We start from the raw sequence: 19322 nt of genomic DNA on the forward strand, positions 1-19322 counted from the left end.
TCAATCTAAAGTTGGCTACCTGAAACCACCTTCCGCTGGGATTAAACTCAGGTTGTGACCAGAACTCGTGTGGTAGAGCTCAGGGAATATCCCAAGATTCTACCATTGGGCAGTGCTAGCAAGCGAGGTTGTGGTCTTAGTAATGGGTGATTGGAGGTGAAACTGGAGCCACTTTGTTTATGGTTGCAGCACTGCACAGATGTGCAGCTTCTGAATGTCAAATGGAACCTGGAGTGAGGGTGGCGTGATGACATCACTTCCTGTCACTGGCTTTTACTCATTCAGTGCTGAACAGTTAGAGGGTCTGGCTCCACCCATCAGAGGTTCCACAGGGGAGAGAGCCGCAAGGAAGAGAGAAGCCCTCTTTTATGCCTCTTTTATGCCAAACAGGTGAAGAGACTAGGGGGTGTGCCTAATGGGTCTACCCCAGTGACACGTATCAAAAACCACGTCACAAATCGGGCTCAAGTTCTATTTACCAAATATCTATATACATGACATAAATTTTCATTTCATTTGTTTCATACAAGAACTCAAACATTTCATTTGTTTCATAACAGAAGGTTAGGTGGGAAGTGACCACTTGGTAATCAGAGAGTATAATACCCATAGGATATCTTCATGAACAAATGTATGAGGTTGAGGCACTGAGGAAGATAACGAAATACGCGGTTCACGTATGCAGCGTTCTGCCAACATCAACCCGGTTTTTCTGAATGGATTATAGGTTTCACCATAAATGAATTCTGAATTATTGTTGAATTTATGAATGGACTTTGTAAGGAGAAGACTATGAACTTATTTGTATTGGAACTTCTACTGAATTTCTTACGTAACCTTCTGTTATGAAACAAACGAAATGTTTGAGTTCTTGTATGAAACAAATGAAATGAAAATTTCTGTTATGTATATAGATATTTGGTAAATAGAACTTGAGCCTGATTTGTGACGTGGTTTTTGATACGTGAATTTGAACGTTGCATGTCTATTGTTTATCTACCCCAGTGACAGCCTGGCTTGATGTAGCTGGAAGTGACACAATGCCTTCAGTAGTAAAGCGGCCATCTTCCTTCTACTTCCCCAGAGCATACCAAAGGACAGAAAAAGGAAGCAGAGCTGAGCAAGATCTACCCAAGGTATAGAGACAGCATTTTAATTGAATTTCATATTATATTAATCTTCTCAAGCATTTAAAAAAAGCACGCAATGGCAAACCACCTCTGAAGTCTCTTCCCTCTCCGCCCTAGGTCAATTGTGATTTGATGGTACACACACATATTTTAAAAGTATTTACTTTGATAACGACGACGATGACAATGATGATGATGAAAATGTGATGTCATTGCAAGTAATTCAAGGAGACCCAGGACTATGGAGTTTTCAAGGCAAGAGATGAGCAGAGGTGGGTTGCTATAGCCTTTCTCTGCTTAGTAACCTCTGCCTTCTTTGATGGTCTCCAGAGGTGGGATCGAGCAGGTTGTCACAGGTTCCCGAGAGTAGGTTACTAATTATTTGTGTGTGCCGAGAGGGGGTTACTAATTGGTGATTTTGTCACGTGATTTTTGCCTTAGTTACGCCCCTCTTCCGCTCCTCAGCAGTAGCGCGCAGAACTTGAAGCAGTCTAGCAGGAGGTGCACCGCCGTGCGTGGCAGCCTGTGCCTGCGTGCATTCGTTTCCCGCCCAAGGATTGGCGCAGCGGCTGGGTCCTTGCCACAGCCCCATCCAGCAATGCCTCGCCCCCGGAATGCCTGGTCACGCCCCTGGAATGCCCCGCCCAGCCCCATTGGCACTACACCACAGTTTGAATCCCACCACCACGGGAACCTATTACTAAAATTTTTGGATCCCACCACTGGTGGTCTCCCATCAAAGTGGCAGGCATTGTAAGCAGTCGGACCCCTTCTCCCACTCACAGGTTTCCTTTGTAAAGTGAACATACACTGACCCTTTTTTACAAACAGCTATAGGCGTATACGTGCAAGCTGAATGCTCATTCACTGTAACATGTATACAGAGTTTATGTCTTTTGGTTATTAAGCGTGAACTGTGCCTCCAGCTTCAACTGAGAAAAATAGTGCGCCTCAGCGATTAGATGTCTGAAGATCCATGATGGATTAGTGGCCTCGCTCTTTGCGTGGAGAAAAATGTTGGTTACCTGGATGAAGTTGGCATTGATATAATCTGTCTGTCCTTCTTCTGTCAATAAATTCAGAACAACTCTGGTCTGATCATCTGTAAGAGGCAGACATTTTGGAGTTAATGTCAATGAGATGTGCTTCCTGGTGGGGTTGCCTTGCTAAGGGTCAGGGGGTGTTTCCAAAACAGTAGGAAATAGGAAGGACAGTCCCTCCCATTCAAACAACCTCGAAAACCTGGAAGGTGGTGTGACACTTTTCACAGTTCCTCCAGCTACTTCATTCAAGGAGGAGAGCTTGCAAAGTGGTTTTATACCTTATTTAATCAGAACTTGGATGGCAAAAGACCCAGCATCAGCACTGTTTGAATCAATATCCAACAAAGAAAGCAGCCCAGCATCTGTACCAATGGCCCAAAGTGTTGCTGGGCAGGAGTGCGCCCGGGGCGCACTCCATGTTTTCCATCCCCCTGTGCCCCGTCCTCTCCCCCCACATTCCCACCCCACTTTCTGCCAGCTGAAAACAGGCCATGCTGGTGGGGCGGGGCCAGGCCTGGTGAGGCGGGGCAAGGGGGTGGGGGTGATTTTCACACCAGTGCAACGTGCCCCCTGTCCCCTTGTAGCTCCACCACTGCCTGAATACAATGATTTAGGGATTCACCACAAGTTACAATTTGCTCATGAATTCATTTCTCATGCACTCAGACATGCATTGAGATTTCCATGTTGGCATACCAACTCTCAGGCAAGTGTGGGTTGATTTGGATCAGAATCACAGCACTTAGAGAAGGGGGTTTAAGCTTCCCCCACTCATGCCATTTTCATAACTTGAAATGACCCTGTAGGGGTACTATGTATATTGATAGGCTACATGTAGGTTTCCTCAGAAGGTTAACAGCTCCTTGGGGAAATAGTATGGGGAGAGGCTTAAACACTCTCTTTCCCCACCTGTCATGGTTCTGATCCAAATCAGTCCACACAAGCCTGGGAGTTAAGTTCCCAACACAGAACTCTCAACACATCTGATTGTGTGAACCTGGGAAAAGCACAAGGAAAGTATAATGTGTAGTTAGGTGCCTACTTGTGCCTCTGTACCAATGGAGCTGCAGTGGCGTAGGAGGTTAAGAGCTCATGTATCTAATCTGGAGGAACCGGGTTTGATTCCCAGCTCTGCCGCCTGAGCTGTGGTGGCTTATCTGGGGAATTCAGATTAGCCTGTACACTCCCACACACGCCAGCTGGGTGACCTTGGGCTAGTCACAGCTTCTCGGAGCTCTCTCAGCCCCACCTACCTCACAGGGTGTTTGTTGTGAGGGGGGAAGGGCAAGGAGATTGTAAGCCCCTTTGAGTCTCCTGCAGGAGAGAAAGGGGGGATATAAATCCAAACTCTTCTTCTTCTCAATGCAGAGCTCATCAACTTGCATTTATAGAAATATACTCTCAGCTGCCCCTGAGATAGCCAGAAAAAAACATCTCTTCTATGAATATGGCTCATCAGGAATTATTGAAGTGGGCAAATGGGATTGTCTTCCTCCACAGGCAACAAGAGGGTCTAGATTTTTGTGGTGTCATATTTAGAGTTACCAAACTCCAGGAATTCTAGAATTCCAGCTGATTTCCAGGCTTTATAAATAAATTCCCCTGGAGGAAATGGCAGCTATAGAGTATGGGCTCCATGGCAGCATATCCCTGCTGAGTTCCCTCCATTCTCAAGCTGTACCACCACAGGCACCAAGAATTTCCAAAGCAGGAGCCAACAATTCTTCATAGTCAACTAAGGCATTATCGGAGAAACCAGAGATTCAGCCATCCTTACCGTATCAAAGATCTCAGGGTCAACTCTTGACATCTCTTGAAACCCCCCCCTCCAAGATTCCAGGTGTTGAAAAAACAACACACCTTCCTTTTAGCTAAAATCCCAGACCGAATGCCATCAGAGCAGACAAGAATCCCCTAGATCAGGGGTCTGCAACCTGCGGCTCTTTCAGTCTTATACTGCGGCTCCGCGTGGCCTGGAGGTCGGAGGGTAGCGTGGGCGTGTCTCTCCAGTCCTCCAGAGCAGTGCTGAAAGGAAGGGTGAGTGGAGGGGCTGAACAGGAGGCGGCTCCATGCATGAGGGTGCCACTTTTCAAGTCCCCTCCACTCACCTCTCCTTCCAGCACTGCTCTGAAGGGCTGGAGGAACATGCCCACGCTGCCCTCCGACCCCTGGAGGTTGAAGGGTTCCGTGGGTGAGTCCCTCCAGAGCAGCCGCCACCCTCCCTCTGCCATCCCCGCAGCCACCATTCTCCTCTGCCCCACGGAGCAGGAGGCTGCCTGCTCCATCGGGCAGAGGGGGTTTCCCTGTCCGGCGCCACTGCCTCCTGCAGTGTGAGAGGCGGTGGCACCAGACAGCCGCCAACCCCCCTGGCCCCATGGAGCAGACGGCTGCCTGCTTTGTTGGGCAGAGGGGGTTTCCCTGCCCGGCACCTCCACCTCCCAGCGCTGGAAGGAAAGGTGAGTGGAGGGGCCAAACTGGAGGCGGCTCTCTGGCTCAGTAGATCTTCGGGGCCATGGAAAATGGGTCCAAATGGCTCTTTGGGTGATAAAGGTTGCCTAACTCTGCCCTAGATCAGTGATGGTGAACCTTTTCGAGACCGAGTGCCCAAATTGCAACCCAAAACCCATTTATTTATTGCAAAGTGCCAACACGGCAATTTAACCTGAATACTGAGGTTTTAGTTTAGAAAAAACGGCTGGCTCTGAGGCGTGCATTACGCAGGAGTAAGCGTGGTGGTAGTTGGTGGCTTTGCTTTGAAGCAACCGTGCAACTCTTCCAACGGGTGAATCATGACCCTAGGAGGATTTACTCAGAAGGAGGACCCATTGCCAGCAACCAAGCTTACTCCCAGGGAAAGGATCGCACTTTAGTTCTTCACATGAAAATCAGTGGGGTTTAACAGTGCTTAACAGGGTTACCTACGCTGCTTCCCCAAAATTAGGTTTAATGCTAATAATTGAGCCCAGTGGCCCAGGCCAGCCTAGATGGGGGGGGGGGCACTCTGTTTGCGCGTGCCCACAGAGAGGGCTCTGAGTGCCACCTCTGGCATCCGTGCCATAGGTTCGCCACCACTGCCCTAGTTGGTCCTATAGTCTGACTTGGGATAAAGCAGCTTTGCATATTCTTCATGTCTTGTGGATTTTGTGGTGCAACACTTTCCCCTGAGAAAGTTCCTGGAGCAATTAATTTTCTCCAGAGAAAGTAGGGCAAGCCTCTTCATTACTGAAACAAAGTCTTTGTCTCGGGTTCCAACCCATCAGGAGGTGGAGGAAGTCTGCTGCATATTTTTAAAGCCCAGGCCCACATTCCAGGGAGAGTCTCTACCATTCAACCAAACATGGAAGGCTGTATGGCAGTGGTGGCGAACCAGTATCTCACCCTACCATATATGTAATATCACTTCAACTCACTTGACAGTTAATAACAATGATATTGGTTCAAACGCTGATTTTGTTGGAAGTGCCAATAAATATATGTTTAACTTTATTGACCATTTGCATTTTTATTCCTGTGCGTGGTTGTGTAGGTCCCAGTACACTGCTTTGTCCGTGGGCTTATAATGGTAAGCTGGCCCTGCATAAAGCAGAGGGGTGCAAGGGAGGAATGTGGTAACACAGCTTTGCGCTGAGGAGTAGGAGAATAGTGTCGAGAGGTACAGAACCAGAGGTGGGCTCCAACCAGTTCTCACTACTTCTCTAGAAGTGGTTACTGATTTTTTCTGAATGCCGAGAAGGGGTTACTAAAGCAACCTCCCTGCCCAATAGGGACTGGAGGAGCGTGTGTGCGGTGGCGCCACTGTTTGAATCCCACCACCATCGGAACCTGTTATTAAAATTTTTGGATCCCACCACTGAACAGAGCTACCTGTAGGCAGGGCACATAGTGGAAAGGGAAACCTCCATTCTTGTGTGACAAACTCCCAACTCACATGGCAAGATGTCTTTGTAACGGTTCTTCTTGACATTCTCCTTGCTGGCACCAGCCTCTGTTGAAATGCTCTGCTGTTGCCGAAACGCTGTCGCCCGGGCTTTGATTTCCTGCCAAGAAACAGGAACGTTAAAGTCCAGGGCAGCAGGAAAGGGTTAAGTTGAGTCAAGAAGGGGGAGGTCATAGCCAGTAACCGCTTTCCCCAACTCTGTTCCTGGTCATTAGAAGGACAATTTTTATTGATGTGATCCAGATCAAGCAAATTAGAATTACTGGCGAACAAAGTGGTCGAGTCCCAAAGAGACAGAGGATCGTTTCAGTTCAGACTGCAGGCAGCAGCTGCTATATTTGTGATGCTCCACCATCTTTTCAAAAGCCATCCAAACAACAAGCTGGCATATGTCCCAAATAGGCCTCTGCGTTCTGCAGAGGCCAATTTGCTGGTAGTCCCCTGCCCCTCGTCGATACGGCTGGCCTCTACCCGGGCCAGGGCCTTTACAGCCCTGGCCCCGTCCTGGTGGAATGCTTTACCATCTGCTGTCCAGGCCCTGCGGAACCTTGGCGAGGTCCGCAGGGCCTGTAAGACCGAGTTATTCCACCAGGCCTTTGGGGATGCCAGCCGCAGACTGCCTGCCCTCTCTGTAGCCCCCACGACAGTTTTGCCATCTTCAGCATCGCCTGATCGCTGATACCATCCATTTTTGGGCAATGCTGGCCCTCCTGGCCTTTGGGTTGGGCGCCATCTGTGTATGCATCTAGGCATGTATTTTTATTTGTAATCTCTGGAATTGCTGCTATAATGTATTTTGATGAATTTTAATGTTTTATCGTTATATTGTATTTATGAGACCTTATATTGTATTTGTTTTATGTCTCATTGTACACCGCCCAGAGCCCTTCGGGGGTTGGGCGGTCTATCAAGCCGAATAAAATAATAATAATTATTAAAAATTATAGCATGTCCAGAAGAAGAGGTCTGACCCAGTAGACTTCCTAACTGTAGACTTTGTAACCATATTGTTCAGGAATGGACTTGAAAAGGTTTGAAGAGACACTCATTATTAGCGCAAGGAATAGTTCGATTTGATTCCAGTAACACCTTAAGAGAGAGTAAGATTTTCAGATTTGAAAGTCGAAGCTCCCTTCATCAGACACCAGCACTAGTCTCTGACGAAGGGAGTTTTGACTCTTAAAAGCTTATATGCTGAAAATCCTGTCGGTCTCTTAAGGTGCTACTGGACTCAAATCTAACTGTACTTCTGCAGACCGACACAACTACCTTCTGAAATAATCCTAAAGACATCCTGATTTTTTAAAAAAATGTCTACTACAGTATTTCAGTATCTTTTCTGACCCACCAACTGGTCTTACATCGTTGCTTTGATAACATGGCCATATCCTTTCCAGTTAATTTTGGTAGTGTCCTATAAGGAAAGAGTTAAGTGTGGGAAAGATTCATGTGACTGAATTGTACCTATGTGGTTGGGACATTTTATGTTCTCTGAGCTGCGTAGGAATCATCCTAACATACAATTTACTAACCTGTGGAATGTCACGATGACTTACTTGCAACAAATCGGAATGCAGGACTCACTTGCTTGGCTAGAAGTGAGTCCTGCATGGCGATTTACCACTGTCCTATGCCACTGTTTTTCCTGTTTGCTGCCTTTTTTGCCTGTTCACTGCCGACCGCTGTTCCCACCTGAGCCCTCACTATGTCACCTCCAGGTGCGCTGCTAACCTGGGGCTATCCAAGTCAGGGCCAAGGAATTGTACAGGAAAATAAATCATTACTTTCCCCTGACCCAAATCTTGCTTTCCAGAGCACAACAAACTCCTAGGAGCCCATCTATCTATCTATCTATCTATCTATCTATCTATCTATCTATCTATCTATCTATCTATCTATCTATCTATCTATCTATCTATCTATCTATCTATCTATCTATCTATCTATCTATCTATCATCTATCATCTATCCATCCATCCATCCATCCATCCATCCATCCATCCATCCATCCATCCATCCATCCATCCATCCATCCATCCATCCATCCATCCATCCATCCATCCATCCATCCATCCATCCATCCATCCCTCCCTCCCTCCCTCCCTCCCTCCCTCCCTCCCCTAAGGGCTCTGGGTGGTGAACAACAGGATAATGTTACATAGCAACAATAGCAATAATAAATAACATCATTAAATAACATCATCAAACATAAAAGCATAAAATTACAACATTCTACATAAACTACTTGGCGTCCAACATTAAAACTATCAATAAAACTCTACCAGAGAGGGGGACGGTAAATCTGGATGACATTCTCCCCATTCCCCCAAACCCTCTTTTAGTCCTAGGGATAAGTGAATATTCTCCAATCATTTCCATTCTGTGTCTCCCAGAGGCGTACCTAGGGAAAATGGAGCCTGGTGACAAAATATGAGCTTTGCGGGTGCCCCCGTAGGTGCCCCCCATGACCAAACAATGATTTTTTTTTACACTAGGTCGTTTCAAAGTCACCATCACATTATAGAACATACCCCAACTCACAAATCTGAACACAGAAATGGGCCATGCCACACAGCAAAAATTAAAAAATTTTGAAAACATTTTCAAAATGCTTTCAAAATGTTTTATTACTGCTATGAAAACATTTTATGGTGTTGTATCCAGTCCCCCAATTGGGGAAAACAGCATCACTTTCAATGTTATTTAAATTGGGGACCCCAGATTCTCCCTTTAAGGTGGATTTAAAAGGAGAATCTGGGCTCCCTAGTTTAAACAAATGATGCTGGAATCCACCCAAACAGTATCATTTTCAATGGTGTTTAAACTAGGGAGCCCAGATTCTCCTTTTAAATCCACCTTAAAGGGAGATACTGGGGTCCCCAGTTTAAACAACATTGAAAGTGATGCTGTTGTGGGGAGAATTCTCCCCCACACTTTCAATGTTTAAACTGGGGACCTCAGATGCTAAATCCATGCCGAAGGGGTTGGAGTTAAAAGGAAAATCTGAGGAATTTCAGGGGTTTCTGCGGTCAGGGGTGCAACTATTAAGATAGCAGCACCAAAATTTCAGAGTATCTTCAGGAGACCCTCCTGGTGATACTACCCAGGTTTGGTGAAGTTTGGTTCGGGGGTCCAAAGTTATGGACCCTCAAAGGTGTAGCCCCCATCTCCTATTAGCTCCCAATGGAAACAATGGGGGATGGGGCACCCCCTTTGGGAGTGCATAACTTTGAACCCCCTGAACCAAACCTGGGTGATATCATCAGGAGAGTCTTCTGAAAAATTCCTGAATTTTTGGTGCTGCTAGCCTAAAAACTGTGCCCCCTGAAGTCAAAATTGAAAAAAAACCACTAAAAATACAAAACCCCCACAAATGGACCTGCATTTCTTGTGCCCCCCACAAGGGGGTGCCTGGGGACATTTGACTCCCCATATCTTCATTGTAGGTACGCCACTGGTGTCTCCTACAGCATGTTTCAGCAAATTTTTGGGCAAATTGAGATGGAGTTGTTTCATCATTTTTTAAAAAAAAATCTCACATCAACAGTTTGCCAACCTCCAGGTGGGGCCCAGAGATCTGAAATTACAACTGATCGCCAGACCACAAAAACCAGTTCCCCTGGAGAAAATGGCAGCTTTGGAGGGTGGACTGCATGGCTTTATATCCTGCTGAGAAATTTTTTCCACTCCATAAACCCTCTTTTTTTTTTTTTTTGCTAAAAGGCCTGGATCCCAATGTGCTCTTTTAAATAATCTGGAGCTGGCAACCTTATGTGCATATGTGTCTACACACACACACACACACACACACACACACACACACACACACACACACACACACACAAAACAAATGTGACATGACCTTTCCCCTACCCAATTTTTTCAACGTATGCATTCATTGCCTTACTGTATCAATTATGAGCCCATGAAAGCGGCTTTGGACACTTGGTCTGAAAAAATCTTCACAAAAAAACACTGTATACAAAAAAACCCCTTACCATGTTCACTACTGATTTTAACAACTCCTGCCTCGCTGCTGCGCCTGCCACAAACAGCTGCCTAGAGCCCATTGTATTATACTGTTTAGCACAGGGGTAGGGAACCTGCGGCTCTCCAGATGTTCAGGAACTACAATTCCCATCAGCCTCTGCCAGCATGGCCAATTGGCCATGCTGACGAAACTGATAGAATGGACCCTGAATTTTGCTGGAAAGCCGCAGATTCAGTTACCCCTGGTTTAGCACAATGGGCTTTAATGCTTGTTCACAAATAAGTAGTTCCCATGCACATAGACAAATGTGTAAAGTTCATTACAGCAGTACAGGGAAAGGTGTTCAGATGCAAGCACCACCTCCTTTGGCATTCATGGCAACTTACACAACAATATGCACAAACAAGATCAACGTGCTGCACTACTTGCTGCTCAAAATTGTCAAGTCAATATATTTATTAAATAGAGGATATTATTGCTATAAAAGTGAAAGACCATATCCCCAGCCACCGTAAAAAAGGGAAATTTATTGTGCTTTGTATGTAAATCTACTAAACAATCTATAATACAACAGGTCAAAAGTCCTAAATAACGTCTAATAAGTGACAAAGAATAACAGTTAGTGAAAGTCCAAACATAATTTGGCAAATCCCAATGTAACAGTAATCAGGGATAACAGAGTCTTAGATAAGTCTATTGCTAAGCAGAAGCGCATGGTATTGAAGTGACTTCTCAAGCCCTTACACTGATTCGGAATTAGGCTCTTAAAGTTGTAGACCCATAGACTCCTTATTTCATTCAACTTTCTTAGGACGACCAAAGACTGTAGTACAATATCTGTAACAGCTGAATAGTTCTCCAGATTTATTGAACAACCTTCAATGAGGAAAGTTACCAAGTAGGTGCAAAAGCCTTGGTTCCGAAGACAACATTTGAATACGAGTTATCCGTTGCACTGACAACGCTGATTGCTTCAAAATGCCTCACGGCGTTTACCAGTGTTTTCAAATAGTTATTCTTCATCAGTGATCTATATCCTCTATACATATTTTTGAATAGCCATCTTATAAATTGGGTTCTACAAATATAAATATAGAATAAATATATAGGCACAATCACACCTCTCCATATCTCTAATATAAATATTAATAAATATATAAATATATAGTAAACATCCATCTCTGGATCTTCCGATGACTAACTACATTATGAACGACTACATCAAAAAGTATCCAATAAATAATCTATGTAAAATATCAAATATTAAATATATAAAACTCCTTACATATTTATATTCATATAAATTCACTCATATAAAAATTCATCATTCGTACTTACTTAGTAACCATACAAAGGTGTCTTAACCCAATGTGGCTTGATTAGGTTGTGTGCAACAGTTGGAGATTAAGGACTGAATGTATTTGCAGTCATACTAGATTACCCCCAGCTGGAGATGCAGGTGGAAAGAAAACGTTTTGAGCCGAAAACTTTCCCAGCTAACTGCTTACTACTATTACTTATAACAACAGACTTCTGACTAAAGGTCCTCGTTGCCTTTGCCCCCTGTTTGCCACTCTGTGGTTTCAACCAGTCTTTGAAGACCTTTCCTCATCTTCATGTGAGGCGGCCTACACATGTGTTGCTGAGAAAGAACAGGGAAACAGTGGCTGAGTGGGGAAAAAAGAAATGGAGGTGGGGAGAGCCAATGGGATAGGCTCAGTAGACCTGGCGTGGCTCACAAACTGCTGGGGCCAGGGGCTTTAAAGGTCAGATTCGACTAGGGTCGATTCCCCAGTTGGTTAGGCACCCAAAATTTTGGCCAAGCTCTTATGAGATGAAAGAATAATACAAGAGTCCAGGAAGTCTTGTAGGCAACGTGCCACTAGCTATACTGCTTTTTGGCGGTTAGGGGAAGAGCTAGCCATGCGTATGTGCTAAGAGACCACCTACCTCCAACAGTCATAAGGACTGCTGTGACACTTCCTTTGGGAAACGGAAACAACTCTTCATTTCAGTGATCGCCAGTAGGCAACCCCTGTTAACCCCGAGAGCACTGCCTAGATCCTTGACATTCTGTATGAAATCGTACAGGCTTCTGTAGAATTTATTTTTAGAACAAAAGAAGGCTCATCTGACCCAGCCAGGATCTCCAGAGCAGGTTCTCCCAGTATCAGGTTTGCATCTCATCCCAAAACTGGTTGACACACTTAACAGATTTCTGTCTAGGCCTCTGATCTCCACCCAAAGTTTCACCAGGTCAGGTGGGACGTTATGTAACATATGACTCTGCCCTCCAGGTATGATGCTCCTTTGGAGCGGTTAGTATCATGTAACTTTGAGCAATACTATATGTTGCATAGGTAAGTTTGCTAATTGACCTGTTCCAGAGGCATATCGCCCATGGGAATAGGGGGGGTCAAATGACCCCGGATGCAATGGCGGGGGGGACAAAATCGCCCCCACTCCCCTCCTCTACTGCACCGACCCGGCTTGGAAAAGCTGGGTTGGCATGGGGGAGGCGCCTGAGGTGACCAGATTGTCACCTTTTTAAACTGGGATCAGGGTGGGTGCGCGTGCGTGGGGTCGAAGGAGCGCACTGCCTTTTGGGGGGCTCCCCGGTTTCCTGCCCTGTGACAGGGTGGGAAACGGGAGTGCCCCAAAAGGCAATGCGGCAGCGCGGGAGGCTGCTGCACTGCCTTCTGGGGCACTCCCTGCTGACAGGGCAGGAAAAGGGAGCACCCCAGACGGCAGTGCAGCAGCCTTCCAAAAATCGGGACAGTAAAAAAACCCCGCGGGATGCAGGACAAATTGGTTTAAGGCGGGACTGTCCCGCCAAAAGCGGGAGCTGGCCTGCTGCTGTGGCGCCTGTCCAAGCCGCCTCCTTCCCTCCCCAGGCCCTCGGGGATGGGGCTTGGGGGCGAGGGCAGCTTGGATGGGCACCGCTGTGACAGGCCAGCTCCTGGGTCGCCCACTGTGGCACCCTGCCCTTCCGCCTCCCTGCAGGCCAGCTTCTGCTCTCCCCAGGGTCTGGGGAGGACAGGAGGCAGCCTGCAGGGAGGTGAGGGGGCAGCTCAGACAGGCACAGCAGCAGCAGGCTGGCCCAGGAGCCTGTGGTGCCCCTCCAAGCTGCCCCCGAGCGGGGGTGGGGGGGGTCGCTCAGAGCAGAGGTTGTCCTCGGGAGCCATTTCCCCAGATACGCCTCTGTCCTGTTCCCTTGATGGAGGTTTAATATTCAAAATGGGTAGTTGAAGGTCTTCAAGGCATGAACTTAACATTTCCTGATAACTGCTACAGATCAAATTTGACATTAAGGGAACGGCTAGAGGAACCAACTAGGGACAACCCTACTTTTTAAAATTTTCCTGTTTGGAATGCTTTCTTTTTCATTTTAGGCCCAAGATGTCCCCTGAAACATAGTTTTCTCCTGTTTCTCTATGCACCTAGAACAGTGTTGGTGAACCTATGGCACGGGTGCCAGAGGTGGCACTCAGAGCCCTCTCTGTGGGCACGCACAAACAGAGTCGTCGTCCCCCCACACATCTAGGTTGGCCTGAGCCACTGGGCTCGATTATTAGCATTAAACCTAAGAGCTAGATTTGGGGAAGTAGTATAGGTAACCCTGTTAAGCGCTGTTAAGCCCCACTGATTTTCATGTGAAGAACTAAAGCACGATCCTTTACCTGGGAGTAAGCTCAGTTGCTGGCAATGGGGCTTGCTTCTGAGTAAACCCTCCTAGGGTTGTGATTCACCCGTTCAAAGACTTGCATGGTTGCTTCAAAGCAAAACCACTGACTACCACCAAGCTTACTCCTGAGTAATGCACACCTCGGAGTCAACCTTTTTTCTAAACTAAAACCTCAGTATTCAGGTTAAATTGCCGTGTTGGCACTTTGCAATAAGTAAGTGGGTTTTGGGTTGCAATTTGGGCACTCGGTCTCAAAAAGGTTCGCCATCACTGACCTAGAATGTCCTTCCTGGATATACTGGCCAGTATTATTTATTTTTAAGGACCTTTTTATGCCGCCTCTTCAGAGTCCTGCTTGAGGTGGCTTATAATTAAAAGCATTACAATATAAAAACAAGCCATTAGAAAATGAGCCACTAGTTATAAGCTGCATAAAAATTGTCTGTGTGAGCAAAATCACATTTCCACATACTGATCTCCCACTATGGGGACAGCTCTCTTCTTCCATTATTCCTTCCTGTAGGTCTTCTTCAAAACTTCCTTTATTGTTCATTTATTTTGTACTTTTCAGAATTCAACAAAGAAAAAATGTCATCTTCTCAGTTCCACTGCATTCATCAATTTGAACTTGGGAACTTGGGAACTTGAAGAAACATACTTTGTTTGGTCAGAAGAACATTCTTGTCCTTTTGAATATACGAGAAACCTGTACTTCTGGTTTGCCACAGACGCCAGCTGCGTACAATACCAATTATTTGTGAACATGTAAGGACACTAACCAATTTCTCCCTTCCCATAGTTCTGCACTGTTAAAAAAAATTAGATTCTGAGTTTTGCTTTGTTTTTAATAGAGAAGGGAATGAATAGTAATCTAGCTTGAATAAAAGCACACATAGGGCTTTAAATGTTTTCAAAACATGAATAATTTGCCTGAAGTGGGGGAAGACAAGTAGTTGAATCATTATTCTATTGGTTGGCCAATATGTCTGTCTAAAGGACTATGAAACTAAGAGGAAGCCACGTCCTAACATAGGAGGGAAAGGATAAAGTCCTGAATTGTAAGTACATCTATGAATGTACCATTATTTGCTTATTCTTGTTCTGTTTTTCTTTGCTTCTCAAGCCCCCCTGCACTGTAAAATTCTTTGCCTAGACCAGGGGTCTGCAACCCGTGGCTCCGGAGCCACATGCGGCTCTTTCGTTCTTGTACTGCGGCTCCACGTGGCTGGTTAGCGATCGAAAAGGCGAGGGATCAGGGGTGGGGGTGTGATGAGGGAAGCCTTCCTTCCCTTCGGCCCTCACAGGTGGCTACGGGCCTCATCCCTGCCTTTCCTCCTCTCCTTCTGGAGAGCCGAAGGCTTCGGATCCAGAAGGGAGGGGGATACCTGCGAGTCCCGCCGCAGCCTCAACAAGGAGAAAAGCAACAAACCAGGAGCACTTCTACTGCTGCCTTCCTCACATTGCCCCTGCAGAATAGCTCCAGCCTCCACCTGGAGTAGCCTCTTCCTCGGGGCTACGTTACCTTTGTTCCGTGGCTGTTGCCCCCTAACTGCTGGGGGGGGGGAGAGGATGGAGCCTCAAGGCTCATTTTAAATGTCAAAAAGTATTTGCGGCTCCAATGTTTTCTTTTCCATGGAAAACCGGTCCAAATGGCTCTTTGGGTGTTAAAGGTTGCCGACCCCTGGCCTAGACTGTTGCAGTTTGATTTGATTGTTGCAGTTCTAGGTAAACTAGGGAACATAGCTTTTCTAATAAAAATATACTGCACAACAGAGCAGTTCCAGGCAGTCACACCTTGGGCCGGCTTCTCATTTTAGATGTTCTGCTTTCCAGTTGTAAAACCTGTGGAGCAGGGAGGTGGAGGTACGACAGGAGTTTCTTTCATAGCCTTAAACTTCCTTTCTTTGCTCAACTACTGCTGGGAGTGGCAGGTGAAGGGAAAAGCGGATACATGCAGATCCTCTTTTTTTCACCTAGAGCTGAAAAGAGGCCTTTCCTTATCAGGCAGTCCTTCCTTTTGTATCCTGTGGCTTTTGTGGGAGCGGGGTCAATGCAACTTATAGTCAAGTTTTCTTTGTGCAAAATGTCTTTTGTTTGTTGAGAGATTGCAAACCACACAACTGTCGACACCAGAGATTCTCATACTGGGTTGTGACCCAAAAAGGAACTCTCTCATTTTGCTCTTTCATCCCTTAGGGGCTGACATCTGCTGGAGTTTGGGTTTCCAGCCTCTCCAGGCAGGACTTGGAGATCTCCTGGAAATTACAATTAATGTCCAGGCAACAGTGATTAGTTCCCTTGGAAAAACGGATGCTTTGGAGGGGACTGTATGGCATTATACCCTTAAAGATGTCCTAACTGCACAAGGCCTCTGGATCTGGTCCAGCCGAGATGATGTGGTTGCCACGGTGACAGCAGTGTCCCTGGCGGCCTTTTCTAGGCCAGAGCCACTGAGGGCCTAACTGCATAATGGCTATTTCTTGGCCCTTGAGACTGACAGGTAGACTGTGCTAGGAATTCGTGGGGGATTTCCAGACGTTTGAGGACCTAATTCAGATGACTGACATGTAAGGATTCAGGGATGCGGGTGTAACCCCCATGGTCAGAATGGGTTGACCCAGTAAGGGGTGGAGACCCAAAGCAGGAGGAGGCTGCAGAGCTCATGTAGTTTGGAGAAGACAAGGCTACCGGACTCGGACCTTGATTGGTATAAGCCCCTAACACCTTGTTAAGGTAACTGCAATGTTGTTGGGAACTACTGGGAAGGTAGTTGTTTATTTTTTGCTATGTTGTAAATGTTAACGTTTATTGTTTCAGGGTTTTTTATGTTTGTAATGGGTGAGAGTTCTCCTGGAAACCTTCATCATGTTGAATCCTGTTCATCAAGCCCTTGGAGTCTTTAGGAGCCAACCCACTTGCAAAGAAGAATTGGACTTGGCAGTATCAGTAGACTGTAAATATAAGGACTTGAAAATGCAACCTGAACAGGACCTTGAAGTGTGATGTTAAATGTTGATGTTTAATGTTGTATGTTAAGAAAGTAAACCATTTTGTTTTTAAAATTTGTTGTTGCAAACTCATTCCAAGTTCTGCCCCACAGAACCCACAGATAGAGGTTACACGGGCAGAGGCAAAAGCCTAGCTACATGCCATTTCCCCAACCTTCGAGCCCTGGGGAACTTCTATTTGCCCTACTAGGGAACTTGCATATGACCCATTGGCATACACATAGCCTTCCCTTCAGTGAGAGTAATGCATAGCTGCCACAGGGACATTTGGGAACAATGACTCCATGGGAGTCACATGGGGGCCCCCCGGAAAAATTGCCCCCCATACTTGCGGGGAGGAGGAGGGGCGTTTCTGGGCACCATGGGCGCCCTTCCCCCCCCCCCCCACGCCCCTGGGATAATGTCAACTCTCTGGAGCAGTTTCAGGTTGAGAAAATGGCATGGCGAGGAAGGCTTGAGCCACATTCCCTCCATGATCTGAATTGCAACCCTGTCCGCCTGAGACAGGCACTTTCACACATGCTGAACAATGCACTTTCAATGCACTTCAGCAATCGTTTGCAAGCGGATTTCTCCATTTCAGAGACAGCAAAGTCCAGTCGCGTAGCGCACTGCAAATGGATCAAAAGTGCAGGATTCAACATGTGTAAAAAGGGTTTCACGTTTCACCTGAGAACTCCCACGGCACGTCTGCTTCATTTTTAATTAAAAAGTAAGAGATATAAAAGGAAAAGATAAAAAAGAAAACAAAAGGAGGTATAACGAGAAGAAAAACAAAGATAAGGGGGAGGCTGTTTCCAAGAGCTCAGCTGCTTACTCATACTGATGATTCTGGATTTTTTCAGAACTAGTGCACTGGCGTAATGCCCATTGGGCAAGGTGGGCAGCTGCCCAGGGCATCACCTTGTGGGGGGCATCAAAATGCTGGGTTCGTTTTTGGGAACGTGAACATTTTTGGCCTGCAGGGCTGGTGCCGGCCAGCGGCTTTTATAATTCCCAGCATATCATCTGGAGACTGTCCTTATGCTACCCCCCAAGTTTGGTGAGGTTTGGTTCAGGGAGTCCAAAGTTATGGACTCCCAAAGGGGGTGCCCCATCCCCCATTGTTTCCAATGGGAGCTAATAGGAGATGGGGGCTACACAGTTTGAGGGTCCATAACTTTGGCCCCCCCTGAACCAAACTGCACCAAACTTGGCAAGTATCATTAGAGCAATCTCCTGATAATTCCCTGAAAGCTTTGAGACTGGCCGCCTTCAGAAATGTACCCCCGGCAGCCTGCAACCCCTTTGTGAGCAACAATGCAGAAAACTCAATGGCCGTTTGTGGGCAAATTTCTAGGATGTTCCTGCAAGGGCGCATTTTTGGATGTATCGGCTTTTAAAATTTCAGGAGTATCATCTGAAGATGATGGCTGCCCCAAGCTTGTTGCAGGTTGGGACGAGATTCAAAGTTATGGACCCTCAAAAGGGTAGCCCCCATCTCCTTAGCGAAAATATTGGGAAATGGGAGATTTGCTGAGGGTACGCTTTGGACCCCCTAAACCAAACTTTACCAAAATTTGCTGGTACCATAAGAACGATTTCCAGATGATACCCTGAAATTTTTGAATGCCGATTATCAAATAATGCACCTCCTGCAGGAACATCCCAGAAATTTGCCCAAAAATCTACATTCTGCATTGAGTTTTTCCTATATATTGCTTTGTCCATGGGGGTTGCAGGCCTGGGGGGGAAAGAGAGACATTTCTGAAGGCACAGTCTCGAGCACTTTAAGGGTCTCATCATGAGACTGCCCTGATGATACCCCCCAGGTTTGGTGGAGTTTGGTTCAGGGGGGGCAAAGTTATGGACCCTCAAAACTGTAGCCCCCGTCTCCTATTAGCTCCCATTTGAAACAATGGGGGATTAGGCACCCACAGGGGAGTCCATAACTTTGGACTCCTTGAACCAAACCTCACCAAACTTGGGGAGTAGCATAAGGACAGTCTCCTGATGATATGCTGAAATTAAGGTGCTGATATGTCTAAAAAGGCACGCCCTGCAGGCACCAATGTCCTGGTGCAAAACGATTTTTGGTCGTGGTGGAGTGGCCGCCCATGGGGGGGGGGGCATCCAACTCAGGTTTTGCCCAGGGCTACAGTTTGCCCAGGGCTGCCTCGTTATGCCCCTGAACTAGTGGGTCTAAAATCCAGACCCTTCCAGTCGACTTGTCAAATTTAAGGTCCCCAATATCTTAAGGAATTGAGAATAAAACTGCAAAGATTGTCATGCCCTTATATAAAGCAGTGGTGCGACCGCACTTGGAGTACTGTGTTCAGTTCTGGTCGCCACATCTCAAAAAGGATATCGAAGAGATAGAAAAAGTGCAGAGAAGGGCAACAAGGATGATTGAAGGATTGGAGCACCTTCCTTAGGAGGAGAGGCTGCAGAGTTTGGGACTCTTTAGTTTGGAGAGGAGACGTCTGAGGGAGGATATGATCGAAGTCTATAAAATTATGCATGGGGTAGATAATGTTGACAGAGAGAAA

The 19322-nt window shown here is 46.4% G+C and overlaps 1 protein-coding gene across 1 annotated transcript in view; it reads right to left on the reverse strand.

Annotated features, from left to right (window-relative positions):
• PTPN18 (protein tyrosine phosphatase non-receptor type 18) overlaps positions 1-19322 on the reverse strand; it is an 82127-nt gene that overhangs the window by 49754 nt on the left and 13051 nt on the right. The window contains exons 2-3 of the mRNA XM_048487554.1: positions 6102-6210; positions 2156-2232 (exon numbers count right to left, since the gene is read on the reverse strand). Coding sequence (XP_048343511.1) covers positions 2156-2232; positions 6102-6210 — 186 coding nt within the window. The remainder of the gene's footprint in view (positions 1-2155; positions 2233-6101; positions 6211-19322) is intronic.

This window comes from Sphaerodactylus townsendi, linkage group LG03 (genome assembly GCF_021028975.2).
Source record: "Sphaerodactylus townsendi isolate TG3544 linkage group LG03, MPM_Stown_v2.3, whole genome shotgun sequence".
NCBI classification, from domain to species: domain Eukaryota; kingdom Metazoa; phylum Chordata; class Lepidosauria; order Squamata; family Sphaerodactylidae; genus Sphaerodactylus; species Sphaerodactylus townsendi.